This window comes from Schistocerca cancellata, chromosome 9, assembly GCF_023864275.1.
Source record: "Schistocerca cancellata isolate TAMUIC-IGC-003103 chromosome 9, iqSchCanc2.1, whole genome shotgun sequence".
Taxonomy (NCBI): Eukaryota; Metazoa; Arthropoda; class Insecta; order Orthoptera; family Acrididae; genus Schistocerca; species Schistocerca cancellata.
The window spans coordinates 460,372,130-460,388,686 of NC_064634.1; the positions used below are offsets into that span (position 1 = coordinate 460,372,130).

Genomic DNA, 16,557 nt, shown 5'->3' on the forward strand with positions numbered 1-16,557 from the left:
GATAATGGTACAAAGGTGCTGAAATATTTTTGGATTTTAAAAAGAACGATTGTTTGCATAATAAAATGACCTGCATTCCCTTGTTGAACACTGAAACATGGATACTGTCAGGATGTCAAAATCAACAATGAAAGTTCATTATGACTGAAAACCCTTCTGCCAACTGTTTTGTAGCAGAAACGTCTGCTGCTCTGTTTGAGAAATGTGCATGTGGTGCTATTGTTCATGACTGTAAGAACCACTACGGAGCTCAACTTCGTGAGCCTATGTACATCCTTTCATTCTAACAAGAGAAAAAAAAAAGAATTTGCACATATCATCTGATAAATACATGCAGTCGTAATTTGAGGTCACTTATTGTGTGTATCATGACTTTACATTAATTTTGCAGGTTGTCTCTATATGTGTGAAATAAGAATGATTGAAAAATAACTTCTTGCACTGTTAGAGAACGTCATTAACCAGAGCTTCAGTTACTGAATAATGGCCTCGCATACATGCGAGTATTGTGTGCGTGTAAACTGAACTGATTCTTTTCATTATCCTGGAAATTCTAGGAAATGAGCTATGATAAAGCGTTGTTTTATATTTAACTTCGATGCAAGGTATATTTTTTGGTAGTAGTTTTCACCAACAGAGGTGAAAATGAGTATTATTGGACTTCTTTTAACAAATAGTTTCCCTAGTCAATTTAAGAGCATCATCTATACACATTTTGTTGCACGAAGAAACTGGATCCTCCACTGTGAACAGTCTCACTTGACGTATGTTGCGTTAAACTGCAGATACGAAATATTACCCATTAATCAAAATAGTAGAGTTTATGCATATTCGCGATCGAATACAACTTTCGCACTCGACGCAGTTGGTATGCCTACACTGCAGAGTCCGTCACTCAGTTTAATGATACTGGCAGATTGAAAGCACCTGTGCAGTGTGGGTGAATTTTTTTCTGTCAATAGTCAGGATACAGAAATTCTGGAAGATCTCAAAATTCTTCAGTTACTGGTTTATGCCGAAGTAACTTTTTTTTCACTTTTGGTACTGTTTTATTAGGCATAGAGTGACTGTCTGGAAGAGAAGATTGTTGTGGAAGTTTGCACACCGTAAGTGGGAGGTGTCAGTGGCAGCACAGCTGATATTACTGAGAGCGGCAAGTACGAGAAGACGCACTTTGCTGAGTGTAGATGAAGATGCGTACGTGTACAGCTTGCGAAAAATAACTTGTCGGATGTGCGGAAATCAACTCCCGTTCACACCGCCGGGTGAGCCCCGCCCCTTTTGTTCGGAAGGGGTGGCTGCCCGACTTCCCTGTCGTCTGCTCAGCTGTGCGAATCGCTCGTCAGAAGTGGCTGTCTCAGTCGTTTACGCACCGATTAACTTATTCGGTACTGTAAATGGGGTCGACACAATCGACAGATGATCTGTCGTACTGGCAGAAGCCGTTAACGAGGCCGTTGCCAGACTCGGTAGCCGAGGCTGAGGTGTTGCGCTGCCGAGCTGCCCCTCCCCTACTGCGCGGCGGAGCCCCCGGCAGGTGCCGGCCGAGTCGTGTGCTGCGCGCGATCTGTCGGGCGGCGCGGCGCGCTCAGTAGACGTCGCCGCCGCACGGCGGGAACGTGAAGACGCGCGGCTCCGCCGGCAGCTGACGTCAGAGCTCGAACTTGACCTCCCTGCGCGTCCTGTCGCCGCCCCCGCAGCCGGCGCGGCCCCTCTCGCCACTGCCGGGCGGGGGCGTCAGCAGCGGCGACGTGCAGCTGGGCTCGGCGCTCGCCACCTGCACGGGTGTGGGCGGCAGCTGCAGCGGCGGCAGCGGCGGCGGCGGCGGGGGCGGCGAGGGGTGGTGGTAGCCCGCGAAGGGCGACGTCGCGGGGAAGTGGTTGGCCACCACCTGCAGGTACGGCCCCCGCGTCGGCCTCCCGGGCGACGCCCCTGCGACACACACCACCGAGTCACGAAACTAGGGGGTTCAGGGTCGTCTTACCTTCTTACGACATTTCCCTTTGGTGATAATTTCAAAAGTCTATAAAAATTACAAAAAAAGTATTGCGTATCTTTGTGTTCAGTCTACAGTACGCTGGAGTGTTTTCAAAAAGAAAATTATTACCAGTCATTAAGGAAAAAAATAAAAAGTTACGTTACATGAAATTATCTAGCAAAATATTTACTTGAAACTGTGAAAAAAAAAATCCAGAGGCACAAACAGATTTGGACTGAAAAAAATCTATGAACCTGCTGAAGTCTTCCACAGGGTGTTTCTGTATGTGTGTGCAAAAACTTAACAGCACATAGACTCATAGAGGATGTAAGAACTTTCAGCATTCCAGCGCGTCAGCAATCGTAAGTATCGAAATAATTATGAAAAATTCGCCTCGATTGCACAAACTACCTGGTGCTTACCTAGGTTTCAGCGAGGATAACCACGCCTTCTTCAGAACAAATATAAAACAGCTTGCCTGAATAGGCATAGTCAAAGGCTAAAATCAACACCTATAGCGGGAAGACCCCATAAAATGTTTTTGCAAATATTGTGCCTCGCCACAGCCAGTGTACGATGGTCACAGGCTCTCCACCGAACTCAACATAGAGGATGCTCTGCTGAACAGTTTGAGGTATGGAACCTGGGGTCGGAGAAGTCAGCTCAAGGAGATTATAAGGAATAAAATCACATTTTGTGTACTTTCTATATTTACATTAGTTACAAAAATGGTTCAAATGGCTCTGAGCACTATGGGACTTAACTTCTGAGGTCATCAGTCGCCTAGAACTTAGAACTACTTAAACCTAACTAACCTAAGGACATTACACACATCCATGCCCGAGGCACGACTCGAACCTGCGACCGTAGCGGTCGTGCGGTTCCAGACTGTAGCGCCTAGAACGGCTCGGACACCCCGGCCGACTACATTAGTTACAGTTTGCTGCAAATGCCATCTTACAAAATGTGCTGAAACTGATGGACATCGAGCTCAATGCAACCCTGCTGTGTTTCTAATCATATCAGAGGCAGCTATAATTACGGCAATTAACTCGATCTCCGTATCCACTGGGGTCTCATACACAAGTCACATTAGATATCCCCATAGGAAATAATAAAGTGGATTCAGGTCTGGAAACCTCACAGTCTGTGGAATAGGGCCTCCGCTTCCAATCCGGCGATCAGGAAATACGGCATTTGAGGTGGTAGCTGACATCCACACTGAAATTAGGTGGTGCACCACCATGTTGTATCCACATCCTCTCACGAACAGCCAAGGTTACGTTTTCCACGTAGAACCTTTTGCACGAGCCTCAAGTACAGGTGGCCACTGAGGTGGCCAGGTAGAAGATATGGTCCAATGAGATTGCCATCTACGATGCCGGCCCAGACAATAGGGGCCGATTCCGGATTATCCACATCCGTTAACAAAAGGGAACCCAGGCGTTATTTCAGATGCGGCAGAACACTTGATACGCTCTTGTGATCAGCCTTGTGCTCCTAGAGCTAATAGATGACGCCGGGTTGGCAGCGAACCCGGGTTCGAACCTTTAGGCTTTGGTGCACTCGCGTAGCCACCCACGCATCATCCCCTTTGCCTTATGTTTGTTCTCGGGTAGGTGGCGAGCCCGTTTGCGCTCTCTTGGCTCCCGGTAGTTCCTTGTCGTTATTGAGTTTTGAGTGGTTTTTGGAATTTGGGCATCTTACTAGACTTTGTTCAGTCCCGTCCCAGATGCAGAGATGTCGGGTGGCCAATGACCAGGTGTTCACCTTTGCAGGGTTGGGTCCGGGGAAGTGTATCGGTTGCCGATTTTTCCTGGCCTGTATCTTTAGCCTTGGTTAATCTTGGATTATTCCGGGCACACCTTTTCGTTTAAGTTCTCTGCTGGTGAGAAGTTAGGCCTTTGCGAGTGCGCTAAACCTGGTGTATGGCGGACTGCCTGGACCTTCGGCATAGAGGTTGCAGCTAACGAATTTGATATGGCCCATCTCTTACCCAGTCAGGCGTCGCAGCTACGCGATTTGTTTCACAGTTTTTATCAAGTGCTTAGCGATAACCTGGGTGTCACTAGCGTTCTTAAATATCATATCCATTTCTCCGATGACACCCCAGTTAGGCAATATCCATACCGCCTCTCACCCCCCAAAGGTTAAGATATCCAGGGCTAAGATATCTCAGGAGTCATCAGAGCCTCTACTTCTGCTTATGCTTCTCCAATTCTTCTTGTACCTAAGGATCAGGGGCGGGATTTCAGACCTGTCGTTGACTACCGGCGTTTGAACACCGAGGTTGTACTCGAATCAGCACCTTTGCCGGATTTGCATAATTCTTTTACTGGGTTTGCCGGCGCTAATTGGTTTACTGTTCTTAATTTGAATCAGGCCTATTATCAAATTCCTTTGGCTCAAGAATGTAAACATATCACTGTCTTTTGTACTTTGGGTTAGCTACCGGAACGGCGGTTCTTACTCGTTTATTGGATAATATTCTTGGGGACTTAGTCTGTGTCTATAATTATTTGGACGACTTATCTATAGATGAATGTTTCTCGGGTCTCCAGCCGGGTGGGAGCGTCGATACCTTACGACGTTTGGGGAAGCGTCATACTACACATCTTCTGGGGAAGTGTCGAGATTCGCGGAGAGCGGGCTATTTATATGCGCGGTCACCCCCCTCCACTAGACCTCGGGTGGCTGTGTTGGACCAGCGGCGTGTGCGCGGTGGTGGGGATGGCGATCGCCCCGGCGGCCGCGTTCGGTTCTCGGTGTGAGCATTCTGTCTGCGTCCGCGGCGGACGACGTTGACGGGCCCGCTATAGCAGGGTTCCATGCTGCGCTGAGTTGGTATCTCTCCTCTGTGTTGACCAGATTGTCGTGAATCCTTATTTATATGGATTCTTTGATAACGCTTTCCCAGACCCAGATGCTCGGCACAGTAACTTCGTGTTTTCGAAGTTGAAGATGTGTTCTTCATTTACGCCGTGATCTGCTATGGCTGATTTTGCTGTGTGACCTAGTCGCACACATCTGATATGTTCTTCGCAGCGTTTAGATATTCTTCTAGTTGACCCACAAATTTCTGTTCTCCCCAATTCTATTCAATACCTCCTCATTACTTATGTGATCTACTCATCTAATCTTCACCACTCTTCTGTAGCACCACATGTCGAAAGCTTCTGTTCTCTTCTTGTCTAAACTACATTCCTGGAAATGGAAAAAAGAACACATTGACACCGGTGTGTCAGACCCACCATACTTGCTCCGGACACTGCGAGAGGGCTGTACAAGCAATGATCACACGCACGGCACAGCGGACACACCAGGAACCGCGGTGTTGGCCGTCGAATGGCGCTAGCTGCGCAGCATTTGTGCACCGCCGCCGTCAGTGTCAGCCAGTTTGCCGTGGCATACGGAGCTCCATCGCAGTCTTTAACACTGGTAGCATGCCGCGACAGCGTGGACGTGAACCGTATGTGCAGTTGACGGACTTTGAGCGAGGGCGTATAGTGGGCATGCGGGAGGCCGGGTGGTCGTACCGCCGAATTGCTCAACACGTGGAGCGTGAGGTCTCCACAGTACATCGATGTTGTCGCCAGTGATCGGCGGAAGGTGCACGTGCCCGTCGACCTGGGACTGGACCGCAGCGACGCACGGATGCACGCCAATACCGTAGGATACGCAGTGCCGTAGGGGACCGCACCGCCACTTCCCAGCAAATTAGGGACACTGTTGCTCCTGGGGTATCGGCGAGGACCATTCGCAACCGTCTCCATGAAGCTGGGCTACGGTCCCGCACACCGTTAGGCCGTCTTCCGCTCACGCCCCAACATCGTGCAGCCCGCCTCCAGTGGTGTCGCGACAGGCGTGAATGGAGGGACGAATGGAGACGTGTCGTCTTCAGCGATGAGAGTCGCTTCTGCCTTGGTGCCAATGATGGTCGTATGCGTGTTTGGCGCCGTGCAGGTGAGCGCCACAATCAGGACTGCATACGACCGAGGCACACAGGGCCAACACCCGGCATCATGGTGTGGGGAGCGATCTCCTACACTGGCCGTACACCACTGGTGATCGTCGAGGGGACACTGAATAGTGCACGGTACATCCAAACCGTCATCGAACCCATCGTTCTACCATTCCTAGACCGGCAAGGGAACTTGCTGTTCCAACAGGACACTGCACGTCCGCATGTATCCCGTGCCACCCAACGTGCTCTAGAAGGTGTAAGTCAACTACCCTGGCCAGCAAGATCTCCGGATCTGTCCCCCATTGAGCATGTGTGGGACTGGATAAAGTGTCGTCTCGCGCGGTCTGCACGTCCAGCACGAACGCTGGTCCAACTGAGGCGCCAGGTGGAAATGGCATGGCAAGCCGTTCCACAGGACTACATCCAGCACCTCTACGATCGTCTCCATGGGAGAATAGCAGCCTGCATTGCTGCGAAAGGTGGATATACACTGTACTAGTGCCGACATTGTGCATGCTCTGTTGCCTGTGTCTATGTGCCTGTGGTTCTGTCAGTGTGATCATGTGATGTATCTGACCCCAGGAATGTGTCAATAAAGTTTCCCCTTCCTGGGACAATGAATTCACGGTGTTCTTATTTCAATTTCCAGGAGTGTATTTATCGTCCACATTTCACTTCCATACATGGCTACACTCCATGCAAATACTTTCAGAAACGACTTCATGACACTTATATTTACACTCGATATTAACAAATTTCTCTTCTTCAGAAACGCTTTCCTCCCATTGCCAGTCTACATTTTATATCCTCTCTACTTCGACCATCATCAGTTATTTTGCTCCCCAAATTGCAAAACCCATTTAGTACTTTAATTGACTCATTTTCTAATCTAATTCCCTCATCATCACATGATTTAATTGGACTACATTCCATTATCCTCGTTTTGCTTTTGTTGATGTTCTTCTTATATCCTCCTTTCAAGACACTGTCCATTCCGTTCAACTGCTACTCCAGGTCCTTTGCTGTCTCTGACAGAATTACAATGTCATCGGCAAACTCAACATGTTTATTTATTCTTGATGGATTTTAATTCCTACTCCGAATTTGTCTTTTGATTCCTTCACTGCTTGCTCAATATAGAGATTGAATAACACCGGGGAGAGTCTACAACCCTGTCTCACTCCCTTCCCAACCACTGCTTCCCTTTGATGTCCCTCGACTCTTATAACTGCCATCTGGTTTCTGTACAAATTGTAAATAGCCTTTAGCTCCCTGTATTTTACCCCTGCCACCATCAGAATTTGAAAGAGTATTCCAGTCAACATTGTCAAAAGCATTCTCTAAGTCTACAAACGCTAGAAATGTTGGTCTGTCTTTCATTAATCTATTTTATAAGATAAGTCGTAGGGTCAGTATTTCCTCACGTGTTCCAACATTTCTACGGAATCCAAACCGATCTTCCCCGAGGTCGGCTTTTACCAGTTTTTCCATTCGTCTGTACAGAATTCGTGTTAGTATTTTGGAGCCGTGACTTATTAAACTGATAGTTCGGTAATTCTCACATGTGTCAGCACCTACTTTCTTTGGGATTGGAATTATTATATACTTATTGAAGTCTGAGGGTATTTCACCTCTCATACATCTTGCTAACTAGATGGTAGATTTTTGTCAGGGCTGGCTCTCCCAAGTTATGCGTAGTTCTAATGGATTGTTGTCTACTCCCGGGGCCTTGTTTCGACTCAGGTCTTTCAATGCTATGTCAAGCTCTTCACGCAGTTTCATATCTCCCATTTCATCTTCATCCTCTTCCATAATATTGCTCTCAAGTACATCGCCCTTGTTTAGACCCTCTATATAGTCCTTCCACTTTTCTGCTATCCCTTCTTTGTTGAGATCTGGGTTTCCATCTGAGCTCTTGAAATTCATACAAGTGGTTCTCTTTTCTCCAAAGGTCTCTTTAATTTTCCTGTAGGCAGTATCTATCTTACCCCTAGTGAGATAAGTCTCAACATCCTTACATTTGTCCTCTAGCCGTCCCTGCTTAGCCATTTTGCACTTCCTGTCGATCTCTTTTTTTAGGACCTTTGTATTCATTTTTGTCTGCTTCAGTTACTGCATTTTTATATTTTCTCCTTTCATCAATTAATTTGAATATTTCTTCTGTTACCTAATGATTTCTACTAGCTCTCGTCTTTTTGCCTACTTGATCTTCTGCTGTCTTCACTATTTCATCTCTCAAAGCTACCCATTCTTCCCATACTGTATTTCTTTCCCGCATTCTTGTCAGTCGTTTCTAATGCTCTCCCTGAAACTCTCCACAACCCCTGTTTCAGTCAATTTATCCGGGTCCCACCTCCTTAAATTCCCACCTTTAATCTACAGTTTAAAACCAATAGATTGTGGTCAGGGGCCACAACTGCCCCTGGAAATGTCTTAAAATTTAAAACCTCGTTCCTAAATCTCTGTCTTACCATTGTATCCGAAACCTTCCAGTGTCTCCAGGCCTCTTCCATGTATACAACCTTCTTTCATGATTCTCGAACCAAGTGTTAGCTATGATTAAGTTATGCTCTGTGCAAAATTCCACCAGGCGGACAGTCATGGACTGTGCGGCTGATCCCAGCGGAGGTTCGAGTCCTCCCTGGGGCACGTGTGTGTGTGTTTGTCCTTAGGATAATTTAGGTTAAGTAGTGTGTAAGCTTAGGGACTGATGACCTTAGCAGTTAATATCGGCTTATAGTCATTATTTATTTTATTCGTTTCTGTGGTGTCACCGCCAGACACCACACTTGCTAGGTGGTAGCTTTTAAATCGGCCGCAGTCCAATAGTATACTACGGACCCGCGTGTCGCCACTGTCAGTAATTGCAGACCGAGCGCCACCACACGGCAGGTCTAGAGAGACGTACTAGCACTCGTCCCAGTTGTACAGCCGACGTTGCTAGCCATGGTTCACTGACAACTACCCTCTCATTTGCCGAGACGATAGTTAGCATAGCCTTCAGCTACATTTGCTACGACCTAGCAAGGCGCCGTATTCAATTGATATTGATATTATATTAATATATCATCAAGAGCGATGTTCTACAAATGTGGATTAAAGTTAAGTATTCCAGAAGCTACGTACTTTTCTTTATAGCATTCATTACGTATCCTGTTTCAGACCTCAAGCCAGCCTGCGTGAGTTTAAGCGCGTGCCTTTCGGCTTCCTCTCATTGTGTCTAGGCTGTCTTGTCTAGACACAACAGTTTCTTAATGTATATAATGCAGCAGTGACTGATTAGCTTTTGTTTTTGTGACTTGGTAAGTGACAAGGAGAGAGAAATTTAAGGCGGCAAACAATAAATCTAACTTCTTGAGCGGCACGTCACAAAAAGAATTATGGAGTGCAACTGCAGGAGGACTGGCATTCGTGTATGACAATGTAAAACTTAACCTCAGTGTTAATAGCATGGATTGCAACGTGAAACTGAAGTGATTCGTGTAAGCCGCGCGGGATTAGCCGAGCGGTCTGAGGCGCTGCAGTCATGGACTGTGCGGTTGGTCTCGGCGGAGGTTCGAGTCCTCCCTCGGGCATGGGTGTGTGTGTTTGTCCTTACGATAATTTAGGTTAAGTAGTGTGTAAGCTTAGGGACTGATGACCTTAGCAGTTAAGTCCCATAAGATTTCACACACTTTTTTTTTCCGCGAGGTGGCTTCCTCTTTCATTCCTTACCCCCATGCCATATTCACCTGCTACTTTTTCTTCTCTTCCTTTTCCCACTATCAAATTCCAGTCACATTCATTGTCAACTTCTATTTCTATCTGACAGTCAGTACCTTAATATGGGGTCACATATAGTCAGAATAATTTCCTTCCGTTGGGCATCTTGAAGAATGTTTTTCCTGGTGCAACACTTTTCATGCTCTCCCATTGTGTTGCTCATTTTTCAACCTTCCTTGCCCACTTCTCTGATCACTTCCTCTTCTTTTTTCACCCCGTCTTCTCCTTACTGTCATGATAACAGCTGTCTAGAAATGGAGTATATTATACAACTGATGATACAGTCGAGGTAGTAGCTCTTTTTCTAACGAATTTTGCACTTCTTAAATTTTATTTCGTACTCATTTCGATGCAAAGGCTGCAGAATGAGCATTGATGGATGGCGCCCAATAAACTCAAGACCACGATTTAATGAATAAATGAAATGCATTGTTAGAGAATTTCCTTTGCTGATTATGATGTCACTTATATTGGTCCATTGTATCTATTTTCTCGAGTGTCTTTAGCAACTTCGTCCTTTGCTATGGTATCTGTGGCTTTAACTGAAAGCAAGTTTTCTATTTTTATTTCCACGACGGAAAACTTAAGGTTCACCTTCTTCACTGCCTCCATTCTGTCTTGCGAGACAAATACCTGTTTGGAGTGTTTCTTTGCATTATCACATTTCATGTACATATGGCCAGGTTCAAAGAGCATCTGATCTGTTGTCATTATGCTGATTTTCCGTCAAAATGTAGACCCACTATTTCAATATTACTGTAAGTCACCTTAAAACAATACACATTAGACTGATGCACTATTTTCAAAACAATGCATTCCTGGAGCTTCATTAAAGATAGCATCAACTGTCCTTTCGGCCGCCATTTTAGTTGCACTAGTTTTATTCTAAATGCCGGCCATACTTTAGCTAAGAGCCTGAACGTTATAGTCACGGAGTGCAGAACTATGCAGGAAATCGCTTCCACTTCTTTTACTCTGAAGAGGTCCACACTTTAACTTAACAAATGTGCACTCAGATCATTTTCTCGTGAAGTGTCACTTGTACCACTTGTACTCTCGGAGTGAACTCCGCTTTATTGTTATGTTATAATAGCAGTTTAACTCATTAACAAATTAAAAAAAATAGCATCACATACAAGAGGAGCTTACGTGGTCACACACAGTCGTGGTCAGTTCTGTTTCTTATCTTTTATGCCACATGCTCTAGCCATCCCACCCCCCCTTCCCTGATAATTTGCAATTGCGGGGTGAGCGGTATTCAGGGAACACTGTTTCTGCTGCAGACTCTCCCAAGAAAACTTTATGTGCTCGGAAAAACTATTGATTAAGATTCGCCTTAATGTAATATTGTATGATCATGAGGATGATGCTAAAGTGGATGCATATGCTTAGTCAGCAAGGTCTGAGACAAGTCGAGAATACTTATGTGTTAAAACTTAGACCTTATAGCTGTATGCCGCTATAATAAACACAACAGTGCTCCACGCACCTACAGTAACATGAAAATCAATACTAAATGTATCTTCGAATATCCTCGTCAGTCTGGGAGACTTTCCAGACAGCATCGGTAAAAGAAACGGGTAAGATCCTAAGAAGAACAGGTTTTCTACAGGTTCGATTAGTAAACGGGAAAGCGTCACGGAGATGCTCATACCGTTCGTCCATAGTGGACATCTTCAAGTTCAAACTACAAATCCATAAATTATCGTCATACTGTAAAAACTTATCTGAAACTGACTCTGCCCCACTTTGCGACCGCGATGCGGCAGCCACGAGTGCTGTACTGGAACTGACCGTAGCGTCATGAGGTCCGCCTAGGCGGACGCAATACCCTGCGCCTGCGCATAAACTGTGTGATGGGTACTTGTTGGGATAAGACGCGAACCTAACTCCTGATCTTGAATTTACTAGTAAAGTGAAATAAAAGAAAGGTACAGCTGAGTAAAAGGGCGTGTATGTTATCCTGTGCAGAACGTACTTATATCGACTGTCTAAACATTTATGAAGTAATCGTTGGTGATGATATGAAGAAGATATCACGTGCTTACAACGTATTGTACAAATAATTGACCGACACAGGTGAATATGTACTTAAAGAACTAGTCTAAACTATCGGAGGATGATGGGAAAACGGTTAAATTATGATGTGATTTGGCGAACAATGCTCCAAAGGACACATTTAAACATCATTGAGTAAGATCAATTCAAACTGAACCGGCTAGTCTGAACCAAAACTTGGTATCCAGTAGTCTGTGGCAAGGTGACGTTACCTTCCTGTGATACTTATATGGATATGACTGCCATTAATTTTGTTAATAAAGTTGTGTATGACTAGGTGATGGCATCACTGCTATCATATACACATAAGAACGACCACAATCGGTCATATTGAAGGATTATGTGGTAGCACCTGTATTCTATAATGGGCTAGTGACTAGGTGATCGTCATTACGGTTACTACACGCACATGCTATTGACCGACGAAGTAATAATAATAATAGCGTGTGACGAGGGCCTCCCGTCGGGTAGACCGCTGGTGCAAGTCTTTCGATTTGACGCCACTTCGGCGACTTGCGCGTCGGTGGGGATGAAATGATGATGATTAGGACAACACAACACCCAGTCCCTGAGCGGAGAAAATCCCCGACCCAGCCGGGAATCAAACCCGGGCTCTTAGGATTGAAGGTCTATCGCGCTGACCACTCAGCCACTGGGGGCGGAAGTTATTGTCTACTGTACGCCCTTTTCCTTAGCTGTACCATTCTGTTATTTCACTTTACTAGTAAATTCAAGGTCAGGGGTTGGGTTCGCGTCTTGTCCCAACAAGTACCCATCACACAGCTTATGCGCAGGCGCAGGGTATTGCGTCCGCCTTCGCGGACTTCATGACGCTACGGTCAGTTCCAGTACAGAACCCGTGGCTGCCGCATCGCGGTCGCGAAGTGGGGCCGAGGCAGTTCCAGATAAGTTTTATAGTCTGACGATAATTTATGGATTTGTTGTTTTAGCTTGACGATGTCCACTGTGGACAAACGATAGATACTGTTATTCTGAAGAAGGTTGAGTTATCCCGACTGAAACCTAGGTAAATTCTACGTAAACGATGCTACTGAAGCTGTTGATTATTAAAACTAAAATTAATATTTATACAGTTGCTGACAGTGCCGCAAATTGTTGAAGATATTTAAATTCTAAGGATACTGTGCACAGTAATGCCTGTAATATTTTCACAATTTTTGACACTTTTTTTTTAAGTTAGGCGACGTAGCATCCTGGCAGTAAGCTAAAAAGTGCGTTTGCACGCCATTTGTTGGTATTAATTGCAACTTACTGGCCTAAACTGCTTGCAGACATTTACTCGCCAAATGTTCGTAGCCAAAATAATTATTTTCCTAATACACTACTGGCCATTACAATTGCTACACCAAGAAGAAATGCAGATGATAAACGGGTATTCATTGAACAAATGTATTATACTAGAACTGACATGAGATAACATTTTCACGCAATTTGGGTGCATAGATCCTGAGAAATCAGTACCCAGAACAACCATCTCTGGCCGTAATAACGGCCTTGATACGGCTGGGCATTGAGTCAAACAGAGCTTGGATGGCGTGTACACGTACAGCTGCCCATGCAGCTTCAACACGATACCACAGTTCATCAAGAGTAGTGACTGGCGTATTGTGACGAGCGAGTCGCTCGGCCACCATTGACCGGACGTTTTCAGTTGGTCAGAGATCTGGAGAAGGTGCTGGCCAGGGCAGCAGTCGAACATTTTCTGTATTCAGAAAGGCCCGTACAGGACCTGCAATATGCGGTCGTGCATTATCCTGCTGAAATGTAGGGTTTCGCAGGGATCGAATGAAGTGTAGAGCCACGGGTCATAACACATCTGAAATGTAACGTCGACTGTTCAAAGTGACGTTAATGCGAACAAGAGTTGTTGCGGCGTCAAGGGTAACCGCAGACAGGGTTTCCGAGCTGATAGTCGATGCTGCTGGAAACGTCGTCGAATTGTTCGAGCAGATAATCAAAATCACACACCCGTGGATATTTTGATTATCAAATACGCCGGGAGAAACTCCAGAATCACGTTCGAGCAGATGTTTGTTGTCCTGCAAATGTCCCCATCTGTTGACTCAGGGACCGAGACTTGGCTGCACGATCCATTACAGCCATGCGGATAAGATGCCTGTCATCTCGACTGCTAGTGATACGAGGCCGTTGGGGTCCAGCACGGCGTTCCAAATGACCCTCCTGAACACGATTCCATATTCTGCTAACAGTCATTGGATCTCGACCAACGCGAGCAGCAATGTCACGATACGATAAACCGCAATCGCGATAGGCTACAATCAAAGTCGGAAACGTGATGGTACGCATTTCTCCTCCTTACACGAGCCATCACAACAACGTTTCACCAGGCAACGCCGGTCAACTGCTGTTTGTGTATGAGAAATCGGTTGGAAACTTTCCTCATGTCAGCAAGTTGTAGGTGTCGCCACCGGCGCCAGCCTCGTGTGAATGGTCTGGAAAGCTAACCATTTGGATATCACAGCATCTTCTTCCTGTCGGTTAAAGTTCGCGTCTGTAGCACGTCATCTTCGTGGTGTAGAAATTTTAATGGCCAGTAGTGTATTAATGTTTTCCAACATTTATTTTTATATACTTGCAAGATTAAAAATAATTATGTTTTTTGAGATTAAAGATGTAAGGATTTTATATTTTAATTTTATAGTTTCTGTATGAGAAATTTCTAATGACATTTATTTTTACTGTACATAATATTGCCTACATGATGCAGCAGAAACAATGACCTGTTTGAAATAGCCCGCCGTTACTGAATACGGCTTATCAGAGAGTCGATGTTGGTACCAATATGTCGTGCGGTTCAAAGCACTAAATTATATGAGTCGTTGGTCGAAAGTACGCCGTGCCTTCACAACTGAAACGTTTCTCAAATCTGGTGACAGTGTCATGCAGACGCGGCTTTTGTTTTGGCAACGTTTTGATATTGTATGATTAGGTGGTGGCTGTTCAGACATCCCGCTGAATACACAGCTGTGATATATATTACATAAACTGAAGGTGGTGGGCAAGGGGGGGTGGGGACAGGGAGAAAGGTAAGGACACAGGAAGGGAACTGATAATATCAGCTGAATCAAAGGAGGTCCCGGGTTGGAGACGTGGTCTAGCACACGTTTCCACTCGTCGCGTTCTATTCGCATAAGTCTCGATGCAGCTGATATCATTTCTTTCTTCAGTTTCCTTTCCTTTGTCCCTCTCCACGTTATATTTACATGTTTGACGTTGATCGTAATAATCTAATTTCGTTCAAAAATTCGATTACGAAATCAGTTGAACAGTTCAGAGCAACAACATCTGGAGCTAGTGTGTCGCCACCCGGTAGACCACGAACGGTTCGCACTATGAACAACACTGCTACAGTTAACAAGAGCTGCTTCTGAACAAATCACAGCGCGATCAGTTCTTCGGCATTCGCAAATCGTGATAATGTCAGAGAGAAGTTTCCCATACTCGTAATTTTTCCTTTAGGAATGGTCAGTTTCCTGAACGATTACTCAGTAGTAAAGCCGCTTTATGAATACGGAGAAAGGGATAATGTAGACAATTTTAGACGTATTTCTATGCCATCAGTGTTTGCTAGAGTTATTGAAAAGGCTGTGTATGTAAGATAATTGATCGTTATATATCACAAGATTGGATATCAAATTTACAGTTCGGCTTTAGAAATCGTTTAACAGCTGAAAATGCTATATTATCTTTTCTCTGTGAGGTACTCGATGTGTTGAACAAAAGGTTTCGAACGACTGGCATGTTTTTTTATTTAACTAAGGCATTTGATTGTGTTGATCACAAAATATTGCTCTAGAAGTTGGACCTTTACGGAATACGGGTTTAGCTAGCAATTGGTTCACCTCTTACCTTAGCAACAGACGTCAAAATGTCATTATTCACAATGTTGAGAATGGCTGTGATCTGGGGTCTGAGTGGGGTACGCTCAAATGGGGGTGCCCCAGGGATCAGTGTTGGGGCCTCTCCTGTTCCTTATTTATATAAATGAGATGCCCTCTAGTATTATGGGTAACTCTAATAAAATATTTCTGTCTGCTGATGACACTAGTTTGGTAGTAAAGGATGTTGTGTGCAACGTTCGCTCGGTTTCAAATAGTGCAGTTCATGACCTAAGTTCATGGCTTGTACAAAATAAACTAACGTTAAATCACAGTAAGGCTCAGTCTTTATAGTTTCTAAGACACAATTCAACAAAACCCGACATTTTAATTTTACAAAATGGGTATATGATTAGTGAAACTGAACAGTTCAAACTTCTAGGTGTTCAGATAGATAGTAAACTGTCATTGGAAGCCCACGTTCAGGATCTTGCTCAAAGACTTAAGGCTGCCATTTTTACCATTCGAACGGTATCTGAATTGAGTGATCGACACGAAAATTAGTCTACTTTGCTTATTTTCATTCGCTTATGTCCTACAGTGTTATATTTTGAGGTAACTCTTCCCACTCTAAAAGGATATTTTTGGCTCAGAAACGGGCGGTTCGGGCAATAAGCGGTGTAAGTCCACGAACCTCTTGTCGACCCTGTTAAAAAAAAATGGTTCAAATGGCTCTGACCCCTATGGGATTTAACATCTATGGTCATCAGTCCCCTAGAACTTAGAACTACTTAAACCTAAGGACAGCACACAACACCCAGTCAGCACGAGGCAGAGAAAATCCCTGACCCCGCCGGGAATCGAACCCGGGAACCCGGGCGTGGGAAGCGAGAACGCTACCGCACGACCACGAGATGCGCTGTTCAAGAGTCTGG

General features: G+C 45.1%; 1 protein-coding gene across 1 annotated transcript in view; it reads right to left on the bottom strand.

Annotated features, from left to right (window-relative positions):
- Positions 1-1,511: 1,511 nt before the first annotated feature.
- LOC126101497 (blood vessel epicardial substance-like) overlaps positions 1,512-16,557 on the bottom strand; it is a 153,653-nt gene continuing 138,607 nt past the window's right edge. Inside the window, exons 7-8 of the mRNA XM_049912143.1 lie at positions 1,812-1,932; positions 1,512-1,721 (exon numbers count right to left, since the gene is read on the bottom strand). Of these exons, the coding sequence (XP_049768100.1) occupies positions 1,512-1,721; positions 1,812-1,932 (331 nt within the window). The remainder of the gene's footprint in view (positions 1,722-1,811; positions 1,933-16,557) is intronic.